Source organism: Pan troglodytes, chromosome 2 (genome assembly GCF_028858775.2).
Source record: "Pan troglodytes isolate AG18354 chromosome 2, NHGRI_mPanTro3-v2.0_pri, whole genome shotgun sequence".
Classification (NCBI taxonomy): Eukaryota; Metazoa; Chordata; class Mammalia; order Primates; family Hominidae; genus Pan; species Pan troglodytes.
Window position 1 is genome coordinate 16816562 of NC_086015.1, and position 25412 is coordinate 16841973.

At 52.0% G+C, this 25412-nt stretch overlaps 1 protein-coding gene across 4 annotated transcripts in view; it reads left to right on the plus strand.

The window, feature by feature from the left end:
- Nucleotides 1-24261, plus strand: part of CAND2 (cullin associated and neddylation dissociated 2 (putative)) — a 35819-nt gene extending 11558 nt beyond the window's left edge. For 3 of the 4 annotated variants that reach the window (XM_001156033.6, XM_009444926.5, XM_054681510.2), the window contains 12 exons: nucleotides 159-282; nucleotides 2005-2270; nucleotides 4741-4846; nucleotides 4997-5139; nucleotides 6891-7183; nucleotides 7618-7759; nucleotides 8125-9627; nucleotides 11839-11934; nucleotides 14911-15080; nucleotides 16879-17043; nucleotides 20917-21024; nucleotides 23213-24261. In XM_001156033.6, the coding sequence (XP_001156033.2) occupies nucleotides 159-282; nucleotides 2005-2270; nucleotides 4741-4846; nucleotides 4997-5139; nucleotides 6891-7183; nucleotides 7618-7759; nucleotides 8125-9627; nucleotides 11839-11934; nucleotides 14911-15080; nucleotides 16879-17043; nucleotides 20917-21024; nucleotides 23213-23440 (3344 nt within the window). In that variant the 3' untranslated portion in view covers nucleotides 23441-24261. Of the gene's footprint in view, nucleotides 1-158; nucleotides 283-2004; nucleotides 2271-4740; nucleotides 4847-4996; nucleotides 5140-6890; nucleotides 7184-7617; nucleotides 7760-8124; nucleotides 9628-11838; nucleotides 11935-14910; nucleotides 15081-16878; nucleotides 17044-17465; nucleotides 17607-20916; nucleotides 21025-23212 lie in introns of those variants that run through there. The other variant, XM_054681508.2, reaches the window with a different exon arrangement.
- The last annotated feature ends 1151 nt before the right edge of the window (nucleotides 24262-25412 follow it).

Below are 25412 nucleotides of genomic sequence, written 5' to 3' on the forward strand. Positions count from 1 at the left end.
TGGCCAGACTCTGGGTCAAACCTGGGACCTCTGGAGCCCTGGTAAGATTCCCAGGGATGTGGGCTCAGGAACACAGCCAGAGCAGAGGCAGACTAGTGGTGGAGGCTGCCTTTCCCCCAGGCCAGGGCCTCACTGTGCCCACCTTGTGCCCTGTGCAGGCTCCGGGCTGGCCACCAACGTGTGCCGGAAGATCACAGGCCAGCTCACCAGTGCCATTGCCCAGCAGGAGGATGTGGCTGTGCAGCTGGAAGCCCTGGACATCCTCTCTGACATGCTGAGCAGGTGTGGGAGGCCACCCTGGGTATTGAGGAAGAGTGGGTAAAAGGGGACAGGGAGGGACTCAAATCACAGAGCTAGCACCTACTGCACACCAGGCCCTGTGCTTGGGGCTCCTTAATCATCCCAGCAGCCTCGTGAAGGAGAACTCAATTGTCACAATTTTACAGGCTCTGAGAGATGATGCAGTCAGTAAAACCTCCCACGACTTGAACACCTGCTCTGGCCAGAAAAATGTCAGGTGCTGGCCTAGTGTTGGGAACATGGGGTTAGATCAGTCTTGGTTGTTCCTAGGGAGGAGTTCACAGACATGTATAAAACTGAATGGAGTAAGCACAACAGTAAGGATAAGAGCAGGGCTGATAGGAGCTCAGAGGAGCCCCCAGTCCAGCTGGGAGTGAGGAGCCTTCTAAAAGAGGATGCTGCTAGCGCTGAGCCTTCGAGGAGGGGCAGGACTTAGCTGAGTTTGGGCAGGTATAAAGAGGATGCTGGAGGGGAGACTGCCCCCAGTCCAGAAGGCAGAGACGGGAAGACTTGGGGTCCCAGAGTCTGCCAGGGGTCGTGGGGCAGGCTGTAATGTGGAGAGGTGGGTATGGAGAGCTGAAGTGCAGGGCTGGCCAGGAGCCATGGGGCAGGGGTGAGTATTTGTGTGTTCCACCCTGATCTTTCTCTCTGCAGTGGAGAGTAGGTGGGAGGGGATTGAACAGGCAGGGGACTGGTTAAGAGGCTGCTATAGGGAAAGCAATTCGGGTTGTATTCAGGAGGTGGACTCCACAGGACTTGGAGTGGGCAGGGGAGGCAGGGACTGGAGGCTGACCCCTAGGGTTCTGCCTTTAGTAACTGGCGGGGGCAGACAGAGGTGCTGTGATGGGGTGCACTCCGGGAGCCAGCAGCAGGTGTGTGGGGAGGAAGGCGATGGATTCAAGCTGGGGCATGTTGAACTTGAGGCTCCTGGGAGGCACTCACTCAACCACACACTCCATGAGGGCAGGTCCCAGGATCAGTCTGTGTTGTTCACCCTGGCTTCCAGCACAGTCCCTGTCACTTAGCAGGTGGACAGGCAAACAAATGAAACCTAGGAGAGGGGGTTGGGTAGGACATAGAAATAAGGGAGGGTAAGGTCAGTGTGTTTCTGTAAAGTGAGAAAGAAAAGGTCTCAAGATGTTTACAGGACAGAAAATGCACGGGCCTCGTTTGAAGGTGTGGATAGAAGCTGCTGAGGCAGGCAGGGGCTGTGCTGTGTGCGCAGAAACCATTGTCTGGTGTTGCCTGTTGTCTTGAGCCCAGAGCTCAGCATCTCCAAAGGCACTAGGGAGCCATGGAAGGAGTTAAGCAGAGGAGTGACCAGGTGAGAAGTAGATTTTATACTGCTCTGGTCTCAGCGAGGAGGATGGACAGAAGGGGATGGTATTGAGGCAAGGCCTAGACTTCCAAGAAATAGGGACAGCCTTACTAGATCCTCTATGCTTTCCCCTATCAGGTCTTTCTCCCTAGGCTGGGAGCCAGGCTTTGCACTGCTGAGAAGTCCCTTTCTCTCTCCGCTTTCTCTCATGTAACAAAAGTAATTAAAATAATTCCTCCTCACAGTTGCAGGGCACCTCTTTTGCAAGGGCCATTGAGTTGCCTTAATCCTGGGAAGGAGGCCGGGAGAGAATGGGGAGAGGGGCGGAGCCTGGCCCAGGTTGCCCGCGGAGTGCGATCGGCCTGATGCCCCCTCGTGCTCCCCAGGCTGGGTGTCCCGCTGGGCGCCTTCCACGCCAGCCTCCTGCACTGTCTGCTGCCACAGCTGAGCAGCCCGCGCCTGGCAGTGCGCAAGCGGGCGGTCGGAGCGCTTGGCCACCTGGCGGCCGCCTGCAGCACCGACCTCTTCGTCGAGCTCGCTGACCACCTACTGGACCGGCTGCCCGGCCCGCGGGTGCCCACCAGCCCGACTGCCATCCGCACCCTGATCCAATGTTTGGGCAGCGTCGGCCGCCAGGCCGGCCACCGCCTCGGTAAGGGGGCAGGGGGCGGGGCCTGGGCTGGCATGGTGGGCGGATCTTAGGGTGAGCCAATGACTCGGTAAAGGGGTGGAGCTTGGGCCGCAGTGCAGCCAGGGCCTAAGGGTGGGCCGTCTGCCTTGGTAGGGAGGATGGGGCGGGGCCTGGGCTGACGTGGTGGGTGGGGCCTGGGGCGGGCGGCTGAAGCCCCTGAAACGCAGAGGTTGGGGCGAGACAGGGCTTGAGAGGCGCAGGGCGGGCCCTGAGCTCGACAAACCCCCAGGCCTGAGCCCCTGATGGTTCAGAGAAGGGGGTTGGATCAATCACTTATGAGACGTGGAGGCTGGCTGGTAATTACAATTTTAAGTCATGCCACTAAACTGTTAGACTATGTTCTCTTCTCCCACTTTGACAAAGATATCTTAGTAACAGCCCGTGAGCCAAGTTTGAATTTTTAAGAAACAATTTAATGTGCATACAATAAACCGCACTATTTAAAGTGTGCAATTCAGTGTGTTTTGACCTTTGTGTATATCCGTGAAACCTTTCCATCACCCCCAAAAGCTTCCTTATGTCCGTTTGCAGTCCAGCTCTCTGCCTTGTCCAGGAAGCCACTGATCTGCTTTCTGTCACTATAGATTAGTTTTTTAGAAATGGAAAGCTGCAATCAGGTTTGAATGTATCCTCAGACACCTTGGAGTTCTGACTATACCAAGACAGTTTGGATAGAACTGGCCTATGGTCAGCCCCTCCCAACCCCTGGCTCTCTCACTGCAAGGGGCCTTGCAGGCACACGCGGGGGACAACCCCAGCTGACATGGCCACACCCTGTCCCATTTCTCCCAAACAGCAGCCAGCCCTCAGCCATCCTTGGTTGCATGGACCTAGGAAAGAGGCCTGCGCAGGCTCGGACAAGGGGTCAGGATCCATTGGGCAGGAAACTCGGGTCCCCAGATACCCAGACAGAATGGAGTCTAGGAATGTTGGGGGTCTCTAGGTCAGCATGTCTCTTCTTATGCTGTGGGGAAGGGTATGGCTGGAGAAGGGCTTGAGTGGAGTGCTCTAAAGCCTGGAGGCCAGGCAGGAACCCCTCTTGGCCTGGTCTATTAGGGCAGTACCTGCCTCCCTTTCTCCTATCCAAGGACTTAAACCTAGTGAAGGAAATTAGGCCAGGACATGAATAATGGTTTTGATAACAGATGCTACTTATCGAGTGCCTGCTCGTGCAGAACCTGGACTAAGCTTTTTTATTTATTTTTTTGAGACAGAGTCTCGCTCTGTTGCCCAGGCTGGAGTGCAATGGTGCAGTCTCGGCTCACCGCAACCTCCGCCTCCCGGATTCAAGTGATTCTCCTGTCTCAGCCTCCTGAGTAGCTGGCACTACAGGCGCACGCTACCATACCCAGCTAATTTTTGTATTTTTAGTAGAGACGGGGTTTAACTATGTTGGTTGGCCAGGTTGGTCTTGAACCCCTGACCTTGTGATCCCATGATCTGCCCGCCTCGGCCTCCCAAAGTGCTGGGATTACAGGGGTGAGCCACTGCACCCAACCTTGGACTAAGCTTTTTTAACTTCTTTTTTTTTTTTCTTTTTGAGACTGAGTCTCGTGTCTCGCTCTGTTGCCCAGGCTGGAGTGTAGTGGCACGATCTCTGCTCACTGTAACCTCCACCTCCCAGGTTCAAGCAATTCTGCCTCAGCCTCCCAAGTAGCTGGGATTACAGGGGCGCACTGCCACGCGCAGCCAATTTTTGTATTTTTAGTAGAGATGGAGTTTCACCATGTTGGCCAAGCTGGTCTCGAACTCCTGATCTCAGATGATCCATCTGCCTTGGCCTCCCAAAGTGCTGGGATTACAGGTGTGAGCCACCATGCCCGGCCTAAGCTGTTTATCTTTTTTTTTTTTTTTTTTGAGATAGAGTCTCGCTCTGTCCCCCAGGCTGGAGTACAGTGACGCTATCTTGTCTCACTGCAACCTCCACCTCCCAGGTTCAAGCAATTCTCCTGCCTCAGCCTCCTGAATAGCTGGGACTACAGGTGTGTGCCACCATGCCCGGCTAATTTTTTGTATTTTTAGTAGAGACAGGGTTTCATCGTGTTAGCCAGGATGGTTTCAGTCTCCTGACCTCGTGATCTCCCTTCCTTGGATTCCCAAAATGCTGGGATTACAGGCGTGAGCCACCGTGCCTGGCCTAAGCTATTTATCTTTATATAATTTATCTTCACAAAATCTCTGCCCAGGAGGCATTGTTATCCTTGTTGTGAAGATCAGCTGACTAAGGTCAAAGAAATGTGACCTGCCCAAGGTCCCATAGCAGTTGGGTGGCAGAGTCAGGGCTAGAACCCACATTTGCTTGACTATGAAACCTCTGAGTTGAATCTACAGTGGTCAGGGCTGCAGGTCCATAGACAGTCTGAGTGCTGTGGGCTGGGGGAACTCCGGGAGAGTGTCTGGCTTGGGTTCAGTGACCCACCTGGCCCTGCAGGGGCTCACCTGGACCGCCTGGTGCCCCTGGTGGAGGATTTCTGCAACCTGGATGATGATGAGCTCCGGGAGTCCTGCCTCCAGGCTTTTGAGGCCTTCTTGAGGAAGTATGTATGGTGGGGTTGCCTGGGGATCCCTTTGGGAAGTTGGTGGGGATGCTGGCCCAAAGCAGTAAAATTTCAGGACTCCCATTGGGCCCTGCCCCCCACTCCTGTCCTGGCTGGATCCAGCAAAGCATTCCTCATCCTGCCCCACAGGTGCCCCAAGGAAATGGGTCCTCACGTGCCCAACGTGACCAGCCTCTGCCTCCAATACATAAAACACGACCCCAACTACAACTACGACAGTGATGAGGATGAGGAGCAGATGGAGACAGAGGATAGTGAATTCAGTGAGCAAGGTTGGTGGACAGCCCATCGTTGGGGTTGGAGGGTGGAGGTGAACACAGCCTTCCTGGGATCCCCCAGCCAAAGACAGCGGTCACATTTGGTGCCCCTGTCCTGATGCCAGCTCTTCCTCAAGCTCCAGTCCCACCCGCTGTGACTGCACAGACCACAGTAATGATAGTAGTCATTGCTGTCATTTATTGAGCATCTACTAGTCGTGTTCCTCACAATAACCCTAAAAAACCAGAAATTATTACCCACATGTTTCAGACAAGGACACATACTGAGAAGAGAGTGGCCTGAGATAACACAACTAGGAATTGGCATAGCTGGGCCTTAGAGCCAGGTCTGTCAGGCTCCCCCACCTCTGCACTGCCACCGTGTACCCTTTTATGAATGGCTTTCAGGAGATAATGTCTTTAACCCAGCAGAGGAAAGCTCTGATGGTGGAATGGCAGGCACTGGCAGGGGAGCAAGATGTCTCAATGGGGGTGGACTTGATAGCTTCTTTCCTCCTATGCCTGTGGTCCTGTCTGTCATTCAGACAGATTTCCAGGGCAGAGATGCCCCTAGGCCTGAAGGCAGGGCATCGATGGAGACGATGGATTTAGAGCCTGATGGGGTACTTGGAACAAGATGGGGTAGTAAATGAGATTGGACAGGCATGCAGGGGCCTTGAATGCCAAGCCAGGGAGGTGGGACACTTGTCAGTAATAGAGAGCTAAGGATGTGTGTTCGTGGGTGGCCTACTGTGGGGGTGACAGTGATCCATTAGAGGGGATGGCTGCTGAGCTGCCCGGTGGCCGTGGCCCACTGTGGCTGTCCAGACACCACCCTGTGGGTCCAAGTGGTCCACAGAGTGGTATGGGCAAGGCCATGCTGGGCTCTGAGCCTGTGCCTTGGGGTGCTCCCAGGCAAGACTGTCCCCCTCTGAGCCTCCTGTGTGCCTCTGCAGGTGATAGGGCTGGGCCTCGTGGGCCTGAATCTCAGCTCTGCTGTTCCTCGCTGTGTGCCCTGAGAGTCTCACCCCCTCTGAGTCTTAGTCTTATCGTCTGTAAAATGGAGCTTGGCAGTACCTTCACTTTTGAGGTGATGGTAAAGACTGCACGAGCCCTTGACTTTCAGGGAGATTGTCAGGTAGAAAGCCACACAAACCCAGCATTTCCTCTTTATTAATCCTGCCTGGAAGCCTTTGGAATCAGGATCCTTGAGAGGCAGAGATCAGGGGAGAGAAGAGGCCAAAGGGAGGCTCTGTCCCTTCTCCCTTCTGGAGTCCCAGTAAACGAAACATCACATAGCCAAACCTGATGCCAAAAGATGAGTTTTGTGCCCCAAATTGATTCTCCAAGTCTACATGAAGACTTGGAAGTTTGTTTTTTCCCTGGTACAGTCCAGACAATTAAGGGTCTGGAGGCAGAGGGGAGGACCCTAGTTTAACTCCAAGTATTTCCTTAATTGGGGCAAGCCACTTCCTCTCTCTAAACCCCAGTTTCCTCATCTCTATAATGGGGAAATAATCCCTGTCTCAAAAGGTCGTCATGAAGCTAAAATAAGATTATGGGTTTGACATGCTTAGCCCCATCCATAGCACTCAGTAGATGCCCATTAAAAGGTAGGGAATGTTCCCCATAGGGTATCTATAAATGCTGATCATCAAAAAGTGAAGCACAGTGCCCAGCTCTCTCTCCTCCCTGTCCCTTCTCCCCCGAGCCACAGACCTGTCCTGGGAGATGAGGGTTCCACGTGTGTCTTGTTCCTGCCCCAGAGAGTGAAGACGAGTACAGCGATGACGATGACATGAGCTGGAAGGTGCGCCGGGCAGCTGCCAAGTGCATCGCAGCCTTGATCAGCTCGCGGCCTGACCTGCTGCCCGATTTCCACTGCACCCTGGCACCTGTGCTCATCCGCCGCTTCAAAGAACGCGAGGAGAACGTCAAGGCTGACGTCTTCACTGCTTACATCGTGCTGCTGCGGCAAACACGGCCCCCGAAGGGATGGCTGGAGGCCATGGAGGAACCCACCCAGACCGGCAGCAACCTCCATATGCTACGTGGACAGGTGGGCGTGCCTTCACCTCCACCCCTACCCCCAATTTGCCTACCCAGCCACTCACTGTTAGTGTCCCTGGACTTGGAAACTCACCTGGGGAGAACATCCAGCCATGGAAGGGAAGGGAAGGGGTCCCTGGGGTGGGGGGCGGGAGCCAGCCAGGCTTCTGGAGTGTAGTAGTGACAGCCAGCCTGCCTGAGTGAGCTTGAGCAAGTTGCTTGGTCTCTCTCTACCTGTAAAATGGACGCAGGAAATTTGCCTACTCTCCAAGGGTCTATGTGGGGTCACCAAAAGCCTGGCACAGAGTGAGGGACGAGTGCTTGGGAGATATCTTGATGCCGACATCCTCCCTGGGGATGTGTCTGGCAAAGCCTCCTGGTAGTGGGCAGGTGGGTAGGTTTCTTGGGTGGTCCCTGACCTTGACTTCCCCCTCCTGCCCACAGGTGCCCCTTGTGGTCAAGGCCCTGCAGCGGCAGCTTAAAGATCGGAGCGTCAGAGCCCGCCAGGGATGCTTCAGCCTCCTCACTGAGCTGGCGGGTGTCCTCCCAGGCAGCCTGGCCGAGCATATGCCTGTGCTGGTATCAGGTAGGCTGGACTGCAACCAGGTATCTGCTGTTCTGGGCCACTTCCAGAACCCAGACCCCACCCCTGAGTTGAGCCCCCAGTTCCTGAGACAGTCTGAGACCCAATCCCAGGCTCAGTCCCTGGTCAAGAGTCTCCAGTGGCCTCCCACTACCAGCAGTGAGAACAAGGCTGGCTCCAGTGAGTTCCCTGGACATGTTTCCCTCAGCCCTGGCCACTGGTCAGGGCTGACTTCTTGGAAACTTCTGCAGAAGAGTTTAGGTGCTTCAGTCCAGCTCAGGCACTTGTAGGTACCCCAGCCTTGCTTCCAGGGAGGGCCGTGTTGCATCAGAGGCGGTGGCCTCATAACCTTTGCATTCACCCTGCAGGCATCATCTTCTCGCTGGCCGACCGCTCCAGCTCCTCCACCATCCGGATGGATGCCCTGGCCTTCTTGCAGGGGCTGCTGGGCACCGAACCAGCTGAGGCCTTCCACCCACACTTGCCTATCCTCCTGCCACCTGTGATGGCCTGTGTGGCTGACCCTTTCTACAAGATTGCAGCCGAGGCCCTGGTGGTGCTGCAGGAGCTGGTGCGGGCCCTGTGGCCGCTGCACAGGCCTCAGATGCTGGATCCTGAGCCATATGTTGGAGAGATGTCTGCGGTCACCCTGGCGCGACTTCGTGCCACTGACCTGGACCAGGAGGTGAAGGAGCGGGCCATTTCCTGCATGGGCCACCTTGTAGGCCACCTGGGTGACCGGCTTGGGGATGATCTGGAGCCCACGTTACTGCTCCTCCTGGACCGCCTGCGGAATGAGATCACCCGGCTGCCCGCCATCAAGGCTCTTACGCTGGTGGCCGTATCCCCACTACAGCTTGACCTACAGCCCATCCTGGCCGAGGCACTGCGCATTCTGGCCTCATTCCTGCGGAAGAACCAGCGGGCTTTGCGACTGGCCACACTGGCAGCCCTGGACGCCCTGGCCCAGAGCCAGGGCCTCAGCCTCCCACCGTCTGCCGTGCAGGCCGTGCTGGCTGAGCTGCCTGCCCTGGTCAACGAGAGCGACATGCATGTGGCCCAGCTGGCTGTGGACTTCCTTGCCACAGTGACCCAGGCCCAGCCAGCCTCTTTGGTGGAGGTCAGCAGCCCTGTGCTCTCAGAGCTGCTGCGGCTGCTGCGTTCGCCCCTGTTGCCAGCCGGGGTTCTGGCAGCTGCTGAAGGCTTCCTGCAGGCCCTGGTAGGGACCCGTCCCCCGTGTGTGGACTATGCCAAACTCATCAGCCTGCTCACTGCGCCTGTTTATGAGCAGGCTGTGGATGGTGGGCCTGGCCTGCACAAGCAGGTGTTCCACTCATTGGCCCGGTGTGTGGCAGCCCTCTCAGCTGCCTGTCCCCAAGAGGCAGCAAGCACAGCCAGTCGCCTGGTCTGCGATGCCAGGTCGCCCCACTCCAGCACGGGGGTCAAGGTCCTGGCATTCTTGTCGCTGGCTGAGGTGGGTCAGGTGGCTGGGCCAGGCCCCCAGCGGGAGCTGAAGGCGGTGCTCCTGGAAGCTTTGGGGTCACCCAGTGAGGATGTGAGGGCTGCAGCCTCGTATGCACTGGGCCGCGTGGGTGCTGGCAGCCTGCCCGACTTCCTGCCCTTCCTGCTGGAGCAGATCGAGGCTGAGCCCCGACGACAGTACCTGCTGCTGCACTCACTCAGGGAGGCCCTGGGGGCCGCCCAGCCTGACAGCCTGAAGCCCTACGCCGAGGACATCTGGGCCTTGCTGTTCCAGCGCTGCGAGGGTGCTGAGGAGGGCACCCGGGGGGTGGTGGCCGAGTGCATTGGGAAGCTGGTCCTTGTGAACCCTTCGTTCCTTCTGCCCCGCTTGCGGAAGCAGCTTGCTGCAGGTAGGCACACAGGTGTGGGCAAGGCAGCCCACCTTGGAGGTGGGCAGTTTGCCACTGAGCATCCAGGCAGCTGGGGCAGAGTGAGCTATTTCAAGTCACTGGATACAAGAATCACGGTATCTATGTGACAGAGGCAAGGAAGCTACAGAGGAACACACAGTGATACCTGAGACTTAAAGGCTTCCTCCTATGGGACTGTGGGATAGAAGGGACAGAGTCCTTGATTGGTCCCTACAACAAATACATTTAAAAATCTCATGATGTTGGCTAGGCATGGTGGCACATGTCTGTAATCCCAGCACTTTGGGAGGCTGAGGTGGGTGGATCACTTGAGCCTAGGAGTTTGAGACCAGCCTGGGCAACATGGTGAGACCCTGCCTCTACCAAAAAAAAAAAAAAAAAACCCTCATGATGCCAACTTCATAATCCTTGATGTGGACAGTAGCTTAGTGCTCCACACAGAGGTCAACAAAAACAGTTTTCCCAGTAGCCGTAGACTGCAGCCTGCAGAGGGTCAGCTCTTTCGGCTAGCCTGAGCCAAGAGCAGACGTCAGTATAGACGGGGACAGGCTGACATGCCCCCGAGGCTTGGAGAGGGCTGGGCAAGAACCAGGAGGGGCAGGCATTTTGGCTTGTCATGTTTTGGCACACCAGGTATCTTAGCTTCAGGATGTGGAAAGCAGACAGGTAGGGTCATCAGGCTCCGAGGAAAGTGAGAGTTCCCAGAATGAAAGGCCAGTGGGCTTCGAGCTGGCCAGCTGGCCCCTTACAGAACCAGTGGATGCTCTGGTTGACAGAATGCAGGTACAGTGTTTGGTAAGCTATGTGGTACCTACAGTAATTAATACTGAGTAAATCAAGAGCTGCTGTTGTTACTAGGTAGGTTAGTGATTTCAGTTAAGGCCTTCTTGGGTTGCTGGGTTCGTAAGAAGCAGTTGTCTGGCCTCAGGACTGGATGGAAGAACATTGTTGAGGACACTGTCTATTACATCACACAAAGAACCTTGAGAGACGAGAGTGTTAAGATGCAGAGGAGCCCTGCTTTGCCTAAACACCTATTTGTTTCTATCTCACGTGCACTGTTGAACCAGCCACCCGGTCACATTTCCTTTTTAGCACCAACTGCTGGGAAGCTTAGAGCCAGATGAGTGGTCTGCTTCTAGTAGGTTCCTGGGACTTCCTTATTGATGCTCTCTGTACATCTTCCTGCTAGTCTCCTTCTCACCTCCCTGCCTTCAGTCGTCCTTGGCCTTGTTCTTGTTTTCAGTTCACTTAATCTTACTCTCTTGTGCCTGTCTTCATCAGCCACCCTAAATCTTCCTGGGAGCCAGTCAGGCTGGCAAGGGAAAGAGGTAAAAGCTAAGAGTCTGAATTCAGTAACTCTTCCATTCATTCATGCCTTAGCACCAAATGGTAAACTTTTCCTCGAGGCTGAACATAAAGCCTGTGGGGTGGAAACACCTTAGCCCATTCACTGCATTGTGCTGGGGGTTGGGCAGGGAGCAAAGGGGGCGAGCCACTGAGGAGAGATTCAGACGCAGGTGGAGCATCCACCCATTCGTTTCCTTCATTAAGGGAATGTACTTCCCCTCTTTACTGGGCTTCTCTACTCAGAAAGCAAGCGGCAAAGCACAAGTAAGCAAGCTCTCTGTGACTGAGCCTGGAGGTGACCCGAGTTCTTTTAGGCCCCCCTGACCACCAGCCAGAACGCAGCCCCAGGAAGAGGGGCCCAGCCAGGAATTCTGGATCTGCTGTGTGGCCTTAGACATGAACTTAAACTCTGAGTCTCTCTTTCCTCATATGTCAAAGAGGTGATTTTTATTGGTGATTTTATTGGTTCTTTTAATACTACTTTATTATTAATTAATAGGATCATTGTTAGGACTAATTGAGATAACATGTCTGAAAAATCCCAAGGCCCGAGGGAAGGTCTTTGTTGGAGCAGTTCCTGTCTTGGTTATTGGTTCCCTGTTTGCAGCCTGTGGTGTTACCTGAGCACTGGCAGTCCTACTGTTTCAGCTGCAGCAGGAAGAATTGAGGGGAGATTCAAGGCTGCCAAGGGAAATGGTAGAATCCACTTTCCCAGAGATGGGGAGGGGGTACAGTTCTGTCTTCCAGGGAAGCAGGGGGAGGAGCCTAAGCGCCTTCTGATCTGTGAGCCTCCAGGATTGGCCCCTGCCCCTCACTAACTCACCTCTTCTTGTCCTGCAGGTCGGCCACACACCCGGAGCACCGTCATCACAGCGGTCAAGTTCCTTATCTCGGACCAGCCCCATCCCATTGACCCCCTCCTGAAGAGCTTCATCGGTGAGCACCTACCTCCTGCCCCTCCACCTTGTTCAGTGCCCCCACCCAGTCCTTGAGCTTGGGCTGATGTTTACTACCCAATAGCCAAGGGCAATGGGAGACCCGGGAGGTGTGCCCATGATGGGCAGCAGGGCCTGGCCCTCCAGTTAAAAGGCCTGGGTTCACATCCCTGCCTTCCTACTGCCACTCAATCATGCGTGGGCGTGGCATGCCCATCACACGTCTAAGCCTCGCTTTCCTCATCTGTCAAATGGGCGTAAGAAACTCTTATTATCTGCATTTTCTAGCGTTGTCCTGGAAGCCCATGGGCAACTGAGGGAGAAGATGCTTCATCAACATATAGACTCTTGGGAATGGAAAACCACCAGCCTCTCACATGCCTTAGCTTTTGCGGGCCCCAAAGTGGGGCAGGGAAGAGTGCTCCCCCCCGCCCCGCCCGCCCACTAGATCGCCCTCTGTCTGAGGGGCCTTCTGGCCTGAGGAGCCCAAGCAGCCCTCACTGGGAGGAGAGGAACTGAGACCTCCCTCTGGGGCTCGGCAGGACCACTGGGTTTTTCCTAGGAAGGCAGAGCCCTCACCCCTTCAGAGCTTGGAGCCTGCAGCCCCTCACTGGGCCACACTGGAGTCTCAGCCCACATCTAGGCAGGGCAGCCCAGTAGAGAGAGGTTTTGGAGCTCACCTGCCTCAGGTTCAAATCTTGGCCCTGCTATTCCCTGGGTGTGTGAGTGTGGACAAGTCTTCTCATCCTCAGCTATAAAATGGGGGTGCTGGGCCAGGTGCGGTGGCTCTCGCCTGTAATCCCAGCACTTTGGGAGGCCAAGGCAGGTGGATCACCTGAGGTCAGGAGTTCAAGACCAGCCTGGCCAACACGGTGAAACCCCGTCTCTACTAAAAATACAAAAATGAGCCGGGCGTGATGGCAGGCACCTGTAATCCCAGCTACTCTGGAGGCTGAGGCAGGAGAATCACTTGATCCCAGGAGGTGAAGGTTGCAGTGAGTGGAGATTGCACCACTGCACTCTAGCCTGGGCGACAGAGCAAGACTCCATCTCAAAAAAAAAAAAAAAAATTAGTTGGGCATGGTGGTGGGCACCTGTAATCTCAGCTGTTCGAGAGACTGAGGCATAAGAATTGCTTGAACCCGGGAGGCAGAGGTTGCAGTGAGCCAAGATCGTACCATTGCACTCTAGTCTGGGCAACAAGAGCAAAACTCTGTCTCATAAAAAAAAAAAAAAAGGAACGGTTGTGCTGATACTCATCTGCCAGGGGCCTGTTATGTGGGACCAAGGGGTCAGCAGATGTGACCGTGTTCTGCACTGGAGAACACGTGCAGAAGCTCTAGCAATGTCATCGGCAGCAACTTTGTCCCTTGCCCTAATGCAGTGGGCACATGCCCCCCCTCCGGCCTGATTTCCTCCATTGTAACGGAGCTGCCCTTGGCTAGCACCACCAGCGACCTTCACATGGGGGTTCTGGCTTGCTTTAAAACATTTGAACTGGTTTTTGAGCTCTCACTGTGTATCAGGCACCACACTAGGCCCTTTAATATACCTCATCATAGTGGATGCTCAGAAGCAGGGAGCTGTGAGCATCCTTGCTCTGCTGGGAGCCTTCCTGCCCTTCCCAGTGCATCACATCTGGGGCACGTGGAGGTGGCTTGTCCCCTGGCTGGCGATGGTAACTTTGATCACCCAGTTCAGGTGGATACCGCCATGGTTTCTCTCCACTCTAAAATTACTCTTTTTTTCCTTTGGAATGAATATGAAGTTTTGAGTACATAAAATAAGTATTTTATGTAAACATCCTTGTTCTCATCAATTTTTTTGCCCACTAGGTTTAGCATCCACGGTTGTTTCTTGCCTGGGTCAGTGATTACTGTGATATTTGCTAAATGGTGACTTTCTAGTTCCATTGTTCTTTCCGTAGTTACAAGTTTGCATTCTACTGTCTGGAAGAAATTTTTCTTCTCTCCCACTTATTTATTCATCAATTTATTTGTCATTAGAGACTCATGGCTTCTTTCCACTTCATTCCGTGGGCTATACTGTTACTGTCTTTAATTTTGATGCATTGGGAGCCCTTCAAGCTGGTTCCTATTTTCTATTGACATGTTTCAATTTTTTTTTTTTTTTTTGAGAGAGTCTCACTCTGTCACCCAGGCTGGAAGGCAATGGCACAGTCATACCTTACTGCAACCCTTGCCTCTCAGGCTCAAGCAATCCTCCCACTTGAGCCTCCCAAGTAGCTGGGATTACAGATGTGCGCCAGCCACCACACCTGGCTACTTTTTAAATTTTTTTTATAAAAACAGGGTTTTGCTATGTTACCCAGGCTGGTCTCGAACTCCTAGGCTTAAGTGATCCACTCACCTTAGCCTCCCAAAGTGCTGGGATTCCAGACGTGAGCCCCCGTGCCCAGCCTCCATCATTCTCTTTAAGTGTATCCTTGCTTTTGGCACGATGAGATGCTCCAGATTCATTGCGAACCTCTCCTGCCCCAGTCCTGGAATCAGCCATTTCTCCAAGGAGTCCTGATTCCTTTTAGTGGAGAATGGTATTTTGAATCCAAAATCTGGACACTAGAGATGTGCCTGTTGCTGTTGGGGCCTCATTGCTTCTAGGCCCTCTCAGCAGACAGAAGTAGGAAATGCATGTCTATACGCAGAGACACAAACACACAAGTGTATACATGTGCTTCCAGATGCACACCCATGCACATCTTTCTTTGTCCCTCCTTCCAAGGTCCCACAGTTAATTGGTAGAGCTGGAATGGAAGCCACATCAGCTCGAGCCCACATTCTTATCTGGCCTTTGAAGGGTTGTTTGTGCCTGGCACAAAGTAGATGCTCACCACACCCAGCTTACCCCCATTCAGCCAGTTCTGCAAGTGCACAGTAACCAGATGGCCGGGGTGGTGAGGGAGGTGACTTTGTGCTTTGGCTGTGCATCCCCCACGCCCCTCATGTTCTTCTGCCAGGAGAGTTCATGGAGAGCCTGCAGGACCCAGACCTGAACGTGCGCCGTGCGACTCTGGCTTTCTTCAACTCAGCTGTGCACAACAAGCCCTCGCTAGTCCGGGACCTGCTGGATGACATCCTGCCCCTCCTCTACCAGGAGACAAAGATCCGGCGGGACCTCATCCGAGAGGTGTGGAGCAGAGCTGGGGACCCAGGGGAAGCTGGGGGTGATGCCACCTCTCATGCCTCACTGTTAGGGCATTATTATCTCATCAGAGCAGGTGCTGGGGCCACATGGCCTGGGTCAAGTCCTGCCCTGACTCCGAGCTGTGGGACCCCAGCCAGGGCAACCTGATCCTCTCTGAGCCTCAGTTTCTCCTCATGAGCACATGAGGGTGCTAATTGTGTCTGCGTCATAGGGTTGCTGCAACAATTTGGTGAGTGAGGTCCTGTAAGTGTTCAGAACCACCGCAGGCACACAGCCAGCGCTCAGTAAATGTTGATGTTTGACAGGTGTTCACTGAGCATCTGCACTGAGCCCAAGTGCCAGGACTCAGAGTTGGGCTTGACTGGGTTTCTGCCACCAAGGAGTTCATCGTGGCCCCCTAAAGGACAGAGATGCCAACTCTGCTGATTACAGACAGCCCCCTCTTTACAATGGTTCAGCTTTACAATGGTGCAAAAGCAGTAGCGTTCAGCAGGCTCCTCACCTTATGATGGGATTGCTTCTGGAAGCCAACTTACGATGGACCTATTGTGATGTAATCCCATCATACACCAAGGAGCAGCTGCGTTTCACTTAGAGCCCACCTGGTAAAGGAAGGATTCAGGGGGCAGAGGTTAAAGGTGATTTAGTAAGTTTCAGCTGTGGAATACTAGCAGCATTGAGGCCCTTTAAGCTGGGCTTTGAAGGGTGAAAAGGTGTTTACCATTAAAACAGGGCTTCATGGTTGAAAGCTTCAGAAAGACCTGGGTGTCTTTTTTGTTGTTTTTTTTTGAGACAGGGTCTTGCTGTGTCACCTAGGCTGGAGTGCAGTGGCACAATCACAGCTCACTGCAGCCTCGACCTCCTGGGCTCAAGCAATCCTCCCACCTCAGCCTCCTGAGTAGCTGGGACTACAGGCGTGCACCACCACACCTAGCTAATATTTTGTATTTTTTTGTAGATATGCGGTTTTGCCATGTTGCCCAGACTGGTCTCAAATTCCTCCTGCCTCAGCCTCTCAAAGTGCTGGGAGGACAGCCATCATGCCCAACCTACCTGGGTTTTAAATTCCAGTTCAGCCACTTACAAGCAGTGTATCCTTAACCTGTCCAGCTCAGTTAATTAACCTGCCCAACTCAGTTTCCTCATCTGTTAAATGGGATCAGTAACATTTACTTTTTTTTTTTTTTTTTGAGATGGAGTCTCGCTCTGTCACCCAGGCTGGAGTGCAGTGGTGCGATCTCAGCTCACTGCAACCTCCACCTCCCTGGTTCAAGCAATTCTCCTGCCTCAGCCTCCCAAGTAGCTGGGACTACAGGCACGTGCCACCATGCCCGGCTAACTTTTTGTATTTTTAGTAGAGGTGAAGTTTCGCCATGTTAGCCAGGATGGCCTCAATCTCCTGACTTCATGATCCGCCCGCCTTGGCCTCCCAAAGTGCTGGGATTATAGGCGTGAACCACTCTGCCTGGCCAGTAACATTTACTTCTGATGGCATTTGTGATGCTTGAATGAAACGTCATCAGTCAAGCAGTCAGCACAGTGCCTGCCACTCAGGCAGTGCCTGCTCAGTAGATTATAAGAATAATTGTTCTTATTGCCACTGTTATCACTTGGGGGAAATGACACTGCAGGCTGAGCAAAGGCATGGAGACTTGAGAGTATAAGGCACGATTTGGGGCTGGCATGGAGTGTGGAATAGAGATGTGGGGTTTGTAGCAGAAGCTAGAAGAGGTGTCCTTACACCCTGGGGCCATATCACCAACCTTCATCCCTCCTGCAGGTGGAGATGGGGCCCTTTAAACATACAGTGGACGATGGGCTGGACGTGCGGAAGGCGGCCTTTGAATGCATGTATTCACTGCTTGAGAGCTGCCTGGGCCAGCTGGATATCTGTGAGTTCCTGAACCATGTGGAGGACGGGCTGAAGGACCACTACGACATCCGGGTAAGACCAAGCCCCCTGCCAGATCTATGTGCCCCTGTACCAAGGGATAGTCGGGCACCATTGGGGCCATGCTTGTTTGTCCTTGCTCCCTACTCCAGGCACCCAATGAAAATAGCTGCATTGTTGTTTTCTGATAAGAAAAGGAACCTGTGTCTCAAACACCTTTGGTGGGAGTCTACACTGGGCAGGCTCTTTGGAGGATGGTTTCACAGCAACCAGAAAAAAAAAATTGTCCAGGTGTGGTGGCTCATGCCTGTAATCCCAGCACTTTGGGAGGCTGAGGCAGGAGGATGGCTTGAGCCCAGGAGGTTGAGGCTGCAGTGAAACATGATCACACCACTGCACTCCAACCTGGGCAACAGAGCGAGACCCTGTCTCAAAAAAAAAAAAAAAATTCCCAGACGAAATTTTTGACCCTGCAGGGCACTTTCAGCTGTGGAATACTAGCAGCATTGAGGAACGAGCTGCATCTCTTCGTGTTGTGACCTGAAAGAGCTCCAAGCCCCAATGTTGAGTGGCAAGAGCTAGTTCCAGAAGTTAGGACCATTTTCTTAACAGACAGAGTGAGTCTGGGGCTGGTGGAGCAGTGGGGAGACTTCGGTTTCTTCAATTTATATCTTTCTATATCATTTTTTAAATGTTAAAGTTTATTCACATATATGATAGAAATCATTTAATTGTGGCGAAATATTAATAATACAAGTTACTATCTTCAGTAACTTACTATCTGCAGGTGAAGATTTTTTTTTTTTTTTTTTTTTGAGACAGGGTCTTGCACTGCCACCCAGGCTGGAGTGCAGTGGCTTGATCTCAGCTGACTGCAACCTCTGCCTCCCAGGTTCAAGCGATTCTCCTGCCTCAGCCTCCCAAGTAGCTGGGACTACAGGTGCCCACCACCACACTCAGCTAAATTTTTTTTGTATTGTTAGTAGAGACGGGGTTTCACCATATTGGCCAGGCTGGTCTCGAACTCCTGACTTCAAGTAATCTGCCTGCCCTGGCCTCCCAAAGTGCTGGGATTACAGGTGTGAGCCACTGCGCCAGGCTCCATCTTCACTATTTTAAAGTGCACAGCACAGTGGCAGTAAGCACATTCACACTGCGGTGCAGCCGTCACCACTGTCCATCTCAGAACTCTTTTCTCCTTCCCAAACTGAAAACTGCACCCATTCAACACTCTATGAATTTGACTACTCTAGGTTTCTGCCCTTGTAAGTGGAATCATACAGTATTTGTCCTTTTGTGACCAACTTGTTTCACTTAGTCTGATGTCCTCAAGGTTCATCCATGTTGCAGCATGTCAGAATTTCCCAGTGTTGTATGTACAGACCACCAGTTTGTTTACCCATTCATCCATCGCTGGACAAATATTTGGGTGTTCCCAGCTTCTGGCTATTATGAGTAATGCGACTGTGAACCTAGGTGTTCCGATATCCTTTGGAATCCTGCCTTCAGTTCTTTTCACTTTACCCAGAAGTGAAATTGCTGGATCATACGGCAATTCTGTGTTTAATGTCTTAAGGAACTGCTATACTACAACTTTATTTTTAAGTTTTTATTTATTTGTTTGAGATGGAGTCTCACTTTATGGCCCAGGCTGGAGTGCATTGGTGCAATCTTGGCTCACTGCAACCTCCGCCTCCCGGGTTCAAGTGATTCTCCTGCCTCGGTCTCTTGAGTAGCTGGGATTACAGATGTGCACCACCACGCCCGGCTAATTTTTATATGTTTTAGTAGAGACAGGGTTTCGCCATGTTGGCTAGGCTGGTCTTGAACTCCTGACCTCAGGTGATCCACCCACCTCGGCCTCCCAAAGTGTTGGGATTACAGGCATGAGCCACCACGCCCGGCCCCATATTACAACTTTAAAAAATATGTACTGTAAGCGTGAGTCACTTTTTATAAGGAAAAATTAATACAAAGTAATCAAAAGTAACCCATACTTGTTTTAAAAGATTTACACAAGATGAAAGCAAATAAAGAAGCAAGTAATAATCACCCAAAAGCTTCCCCACACCCAGAGAGGCCTGCTGTAAGTCTCAGTGTGTTTCTTGGGATGATGCACATAGACCCTCATTCATTAGTCAGCCAGTATTAAGTGAGTGCCAACACGCCGAGGTCAGTGTGAGAGGTGGGGTCCCTGTTCTCAAAGCTGTGGAGATGAGTTTATGAGACCTGTTTTCTAGAAATGGGATCACACACATGCTGTTTTTTCCCCAACCTTTTAACTTACATTTACTGTATGTTGTTTGCTTTGCTTTTCAATATATATCAGTCCTGTCAACAGCTGCAGGAGTTCCCATTTCTGTTGCACTCACTGCTACACATGTATGTTATTTGCACATTTTCACAATTACAGACAATGCTGCTGTGAACACCCTGGTGCATTACTGTGACCCACGGTGTGATTGGTGGGCTTTTAGGGTGGAGTGCGTGTTCCTGCTAAAGCATCCGACGCGCGTGGTGAGGCTGCACCTCCTGCAGCGGGCGTGCCTCTGACCACTCCAGACTTGGAGTTCCCGGGACGCTCCTTCCTGCACTTCCTGTCTGCCTGTCTCCTCCTCGGCTTTATTATTGCTTTAAACTCTTGCTTCCTGCCAACCCCCAAGAAAGAGAAAAGAAGAAACAACATAAGTTCTCTGGGATTCCAGCCCCAAGATCTTGGTTGAGAAAGGGGGTTGGGTTTTCCAGTGTATGCCATGCGAACTAGTGGAAAATGATGGGGCGCACAAAGCTGAACAGGACTTTCCACCACAGGGTTCCGGGAGGCTCCAGGTGGGAGGGGTGTACTCAGCTTCCATCATCTGGGTGTGCCTGGTATTAGGCATCTTGTGGGGCTACTGACCCCAGGACACAGAGTGAGGAGTTCTGGGCCAGCCCAAAGCTCCAGCTTGTGGGGATTTTTCCCCAGGATCGAGCAAGTCTGTTTCTTCCGTCCAGTCTGGCCATATCCTCTCATGCCTGCCCTCCAGGAGCGCAGGACAGGGCCTAGGCACCAGTGCAGCCTTGGAGTCCACTCTGCTGCCACCCCCTGGGGTGAGGAGGGTGGGTGTTACAGCTATAGAGCCCCCAGCTTTGCGTCATCAAGTCTTCAAGTGAGCCTTTAGAGAGGGAGTGAACACCGCCCAGTTCACAGGGGAGACAGAATCTTGTCTAGTTCTAGGGCACAGGGTCATGGAGTAGCCAAGAGTCATAGCTCCTGAAGTCTAGCACCGCTGCTCCTTGCTGCCGTGGGCTGGGCCTCCTCCTTTGCTGTGGGGCTTAGGGGTCAGGGTGTGGAGATGGGTAGGGCGTGGGGATTTCAGACAACCAGTCTTTATGGTGTGCAAGGCTTCTTTGTGAGGACTTGACCATTTTCAAAAGACACGACAATTATTCCCCTACAGGCTGAATCTAGGCCTGCAGCCATGTTTAGTTGGTGTTAAAGTTTTTGTTTGGTTTTGAAATCAGGTGTCATCATTTAAAAATCGAGACTTTTTTTTTTACATGAAAATCGGGATTTCTTTTGAAAACAGTCCAGTGGCCCCAAGCTGCATGTTTGCATTCCCACCTGGCCACACTCAGCCAGAGCTGCCCCAGCAGCCCCCTTCACTCATCCCCAGCATCTGCCTGACTGGTGGGCAGCTGAGCTTGAGAACGACTCCCTCCCTGGTGCTTATCTGCTCCTCCTTGGGTCATCCAAGTGTAGTTGGCAAAGAAAGCGTCACCATTTGAGGAAACAGACCCAGAGAGGGAGAGACTCTGGCAGGACTTCACAGTGGTCTGAACTTGGGCTTCAGGTTTCGGGTGTGGGGCCTCTGCTCTTTCCCAGGGCTGGCTGCTGCTCTTGCTCCTGCACCATTTTATTAAGAACCGTCTCCTTCCTCTGGGCAGATGCTGACCTTCATCATGCTTGCCCGGCTGGCCACCCTGTGTCCTGCACCTGTCCTGCAGAGGGTGGACCGACTCATTGAGCCACTAAGGGCCACCTGCACTGCCAAGGTAAGTCCCTGGCCCAGCCCTAGCCCAGGCCCTGGAGCACCTACAGAGTCCTCAGCCAGTCGTTCAGTTACCCTTACTGAGCACTTCCTGCAGTGCAGGTGATGTTGTGAAAGTGCTTCATTTAATCATTGTCATTGCCTTATAAAGTACCTCTTATTATCATTGTATACACAGGGGAACAGAGGCTTTGAGAGGTTGTTATTGGCCAAGGCTACACAGCTAGTAAATTGCAGAGCTGGATTCAGACCCACCTCTGTCTCTCCTTCCATTCATTAAACACTTCCTGGGTGCTGAGCCTCGTGGGAGATACTAAAGATGTAACATTGAGCCTGATAGGTTCCCTACTGTCAATCTCTCACCTCCTTGTTGGGAAGCTGGGTCAGATGACTGGTCTAGGACAAAGCTGCTGCTAGACTGGAGTGCCTGAAGGGTCTGGAGGAGGGATCTGGGGTGCAAGCCCTCATGGAGAGCTGGCGTTGGGAGCAGAGCCTGGCGCACCTAGGTGGTACCTAGTAAATACCTGTTGAATGAAAGAATACATTTGGGTTTTTTAAGGATGGGAATCATTACCAAAAGGAGAGCAGTGTTTTAGGTTGGCACTTAAAGAGGAGAGATACCCATAGAGTGGTGATTTTCAAAAATGAAATCTTCTGTGGATAAAACACTAAAATTGGTAGTTTATTCATAGAAACCTGCCTTGTAAGTTTACATTTTTTAACATATGCTTATTATTGAGTCCATCCAAAAAAACACTTCTACAGGGCCAGGCCAGTTTTGACAGTCTCTCATTTCTGGTTTTCTCTGAGCTCTATGGCACCAAGAAAAGTCCCAGTTCTTAAGAGGGAGGTATATATGGCACTGCAGTGCCAGAACATTCTTGCAGTAAAGCCGAGGTGGCAAGAGAAGCTCTGCCCTGAGTTTCCACAAGAGCCACTCATCTGGCCACGCGGAGGATGCTGTCTGTTGGGCATAGGGATGAGCCTGGGTAAATCCACACCCACAGTCCTTACCCATGACCCTGAAATCTACCAAGCTCTGACAACCAAAAGCTTTTTAGGAATCTCTTTGTCACACAACTTGACTTGAAGTGGCATGAGGCTATGATCTTTAATTTTTACCAATGTACCACTTTTATATAAGGGACTTGATCATCTGAGGATTTTGGCATCCCCTGGGATCCTGGAACCAAACTCCCATGGATACTGAGGGACACCTGTACTATCACATTACTCATACATGTAGTAGAGTATTCATGTATTTGATTACAGGGTATTGTACAAACCCCCCCGGGGAATGTTATCTGCACAGTATTACCTTTCTAAAACCCAAAATGTCTTGGATTCCAAAGCACATCTGGCTCCAGGGGTTTCAGAGAAGGGAGTGTGGACTTGTGTCAAGTTGTTTAATCCTCTTGGCAACTCTTACGACGAGGCAGCTCTTACTTATAGATGGGGAAATGAGGCTCAAAGATGTAGTTACCTGAAGTCACAGCTCTTGGGGGCAGAGCCATTTGAACACAGGACTCTGCAACTCCAATGCCAAGCTGTTACCCACTGCATTGAATTCTTTAGGAAGAGCCCAGCATAATAAGGAATTTGAACTTTAGTCCATAAGCAGTGGAGGAATTACTGAGCTCCTCTGCCTAGGTGGGAGATGGTGGGGGAAGAGGAAACAGAAACTGCAGGAGGTAGTTTGGGGTGCTTACTCTCCGGCTGCATCTGTAAAACTGATTGCGGGGCAGGGACTTGAGTGTGGGGAGGAGGCTGCTAGAAGACCATCGCGGTGATCCACTCATTCAGTCTAGTCATATGGTGCTAAGAGCTGGTTTTAAGCACAGCAAGTATAGGCTGGATCCCTGCGGTCTGTAGGAGGTAAGTATGGGAACACAGTACTTGCCACTGTCAATTAACAAAAAGCGAGCACTTCAGATTGGCTGCTCAGAGGCCCCTCAGGCTGTACTCAAGCTGATTTGAATGGCAAAGAACCTCTGTGGGGAAACTAGCCAGTGCAAAAGCCCGGAGGTGGAGTTAGGAAATAGCTGGTGAGACAGAAGCCTCAGGAGACCTCGCAGCAGGGATTTATGTTGGGGAAGATGATGGGGCAGAGAGGAAGCCAAAGACCAGTGAGGAGGCAGTGGTGTGGGCCAGGCTCAATAAAGGATGGCTGCTTCTGCTGTCTCCTACTTTAGGTCAAAGCTGGTTCTGTGAAGCAGGAGTTTGAAAAGCAAGATGAACTGAAGCGCTCTGCAATGAGGGCAGTGGCTGCCCTGCTGACCATCCCCGAGGTGGGGAAAAGCCCCATCATGGCCGACTTCTCTTCCCAAATCAGATCCAACCCTGAACTTGCTGCCCTCTTTGAAAGCATCCAGAAGGATTCCGCTTCAGCCCCCAGCACAGACTCAATGGAGCTCAGCTAGTCCCCTCAGCACCAAGGTGGGCCCTCGCTTAAGAGAAAGGAGCCCACCCAAGTCCGAGGCCTCCCCATCCCACCACCGCAGGTCTCTACTTTTGCCCTTCCACCATCTCACTGGGGGCCCTGTCGCTCCTGGTCAGGGCTTACAGTGCCTTTTCCAGGGACCCAACTCAAAGGTCCCCAGCCCAAGCTGTGAGGCTGCCAACAGTTGGGCCCCTTCCTTAACTCAGGACAGTCATCCAAAGAAATAGGGTGAGGAAGTTTTCCAGTGACTTCACACTGTACCCCTCCATAGTCTGTCTGGTTCCTTCAGAGGGTGTCTCTGCCTCACAAACTAGTAGTATTTAGAAATAGGCTGTGCTGTCAGCTGTAAAAGATCAGGAGGCAGCAGACACCACTCTGGTTTCTTCACTGCATTCAGCAATGCCTGAAGTTAGTGCTCAGGCCGGGCATCTCAAAAGAAAAGATACTTGAGTTATTCACATTTTAAAATTCAAAACGGTTCATTTTTAAGTGGCAGTGATGAATCAGAAATTTGGAAGATGATACGGGTTTCTTTTTTCCAGGGAGGAGGAATGGGTTGGGTAGGGAACTGGACAGGCTTGGACCTCATGTTTCATTTCTAATTTCAAAATACTTATTAGCAAATTGGGCAACAATGGGCATCTTCCATGCCACCACCCAGGCATAACCAGTTGGTTTGTTTCCTTCTGAGGAAGGTTTCAAATGTGTCTAGTGTTCAGTATTGAGGACAAAGAAATACAAGTGGCAGGCCCAAGTATTTTCTGTGATATCCCAGGTTAATAAAGATTAGATTCTAAGTTACTTCTTTTCTCTGCATGACTCGTCTCCAATTGTTAATCGAATCGCCTGAACCCAGGAGGCAGAAGTTGCAGGGAGCCAAGATCAAGCCACTGCACTCCAGCTGGGATGACAGCATGAGTCTCAAAAACAAAATCCCAAAAATGACCAGTTTGTATTATAAATATTTATGACTAGGTTTTGAACAGGAGACAATCTGTAAGATTCCTGTCTAGACTAGAAGTAGAAAAGCTTTATTATACCCAGCGCAGCATTTCTGCTAAGTTGACCAGGATGGTTACAGAAAAACATCCTGTAAGCATTTCTGTCTCATAAGTACCACATCCCATATCCCTCATGACCTATATACTACAGAAGATGCCTGTAATCCCAGTACTTTGGGAGGCTGAAGCAGGATTGCTTGAGCTCAGGAGTTCGGGAGCCTAGGCAACATGGCTAGACCATCTCTACAAAAAAACTTCAAAAACTACCCAGGTGTGGAGGTGTGCATCTGTAGTCCCAGCTACTTGGAAGGCTGAGGTGGGAAGATCATCTGAGCCTGGGGAGGTCAAGGCTGTAGTCAGTGTGCTACTGCACTCCCAGCCTGGGTGAGAGCAAGACCCCGTCTCCAAAAAAAAATCAGGACCACGTGTCACTAAATTCTGAGTACCAGTCAAGAGGCTCAATTGTCACCAGTTAGGTCCCCGCCTTGGCAAACTGCTGTAACATTATACCTGAAGCAGCAGCTGGTGGGAAGGTTATAGGAGACTGAAAGTGCTTTTCCAGTAACCGTGGTGGATTACCTGGAAGAGCAATTTGTACATCATCCTGTTCTTTTTGGACAGAAGTTACAGGATGCAATTTAGGCATCCCATAAGAATCTGTGTAAGAAATTCATCTGGATATTTCCATGCATATTTTCTCAATTCTCACAAGCATCACATGGAATAACTTGTCACCTAACTTTACAAAAACAAGGCTAAGAATGACTACTTGTGGCTTGGGAGCCACAAGCTTCTTCAAGTGTCTCAGAACCTACCTGGTGTGAGGGCCAAGTCTGTACCCCTCATACCCAGCCTCAACTGGAGATGACTAAGGCTAGTCTGTGCACTTGAGGCCACATTCCCCTGTTCAAGGACTGAGTGTCCTTTACAAATCCCCTCCAAATGGGAGAT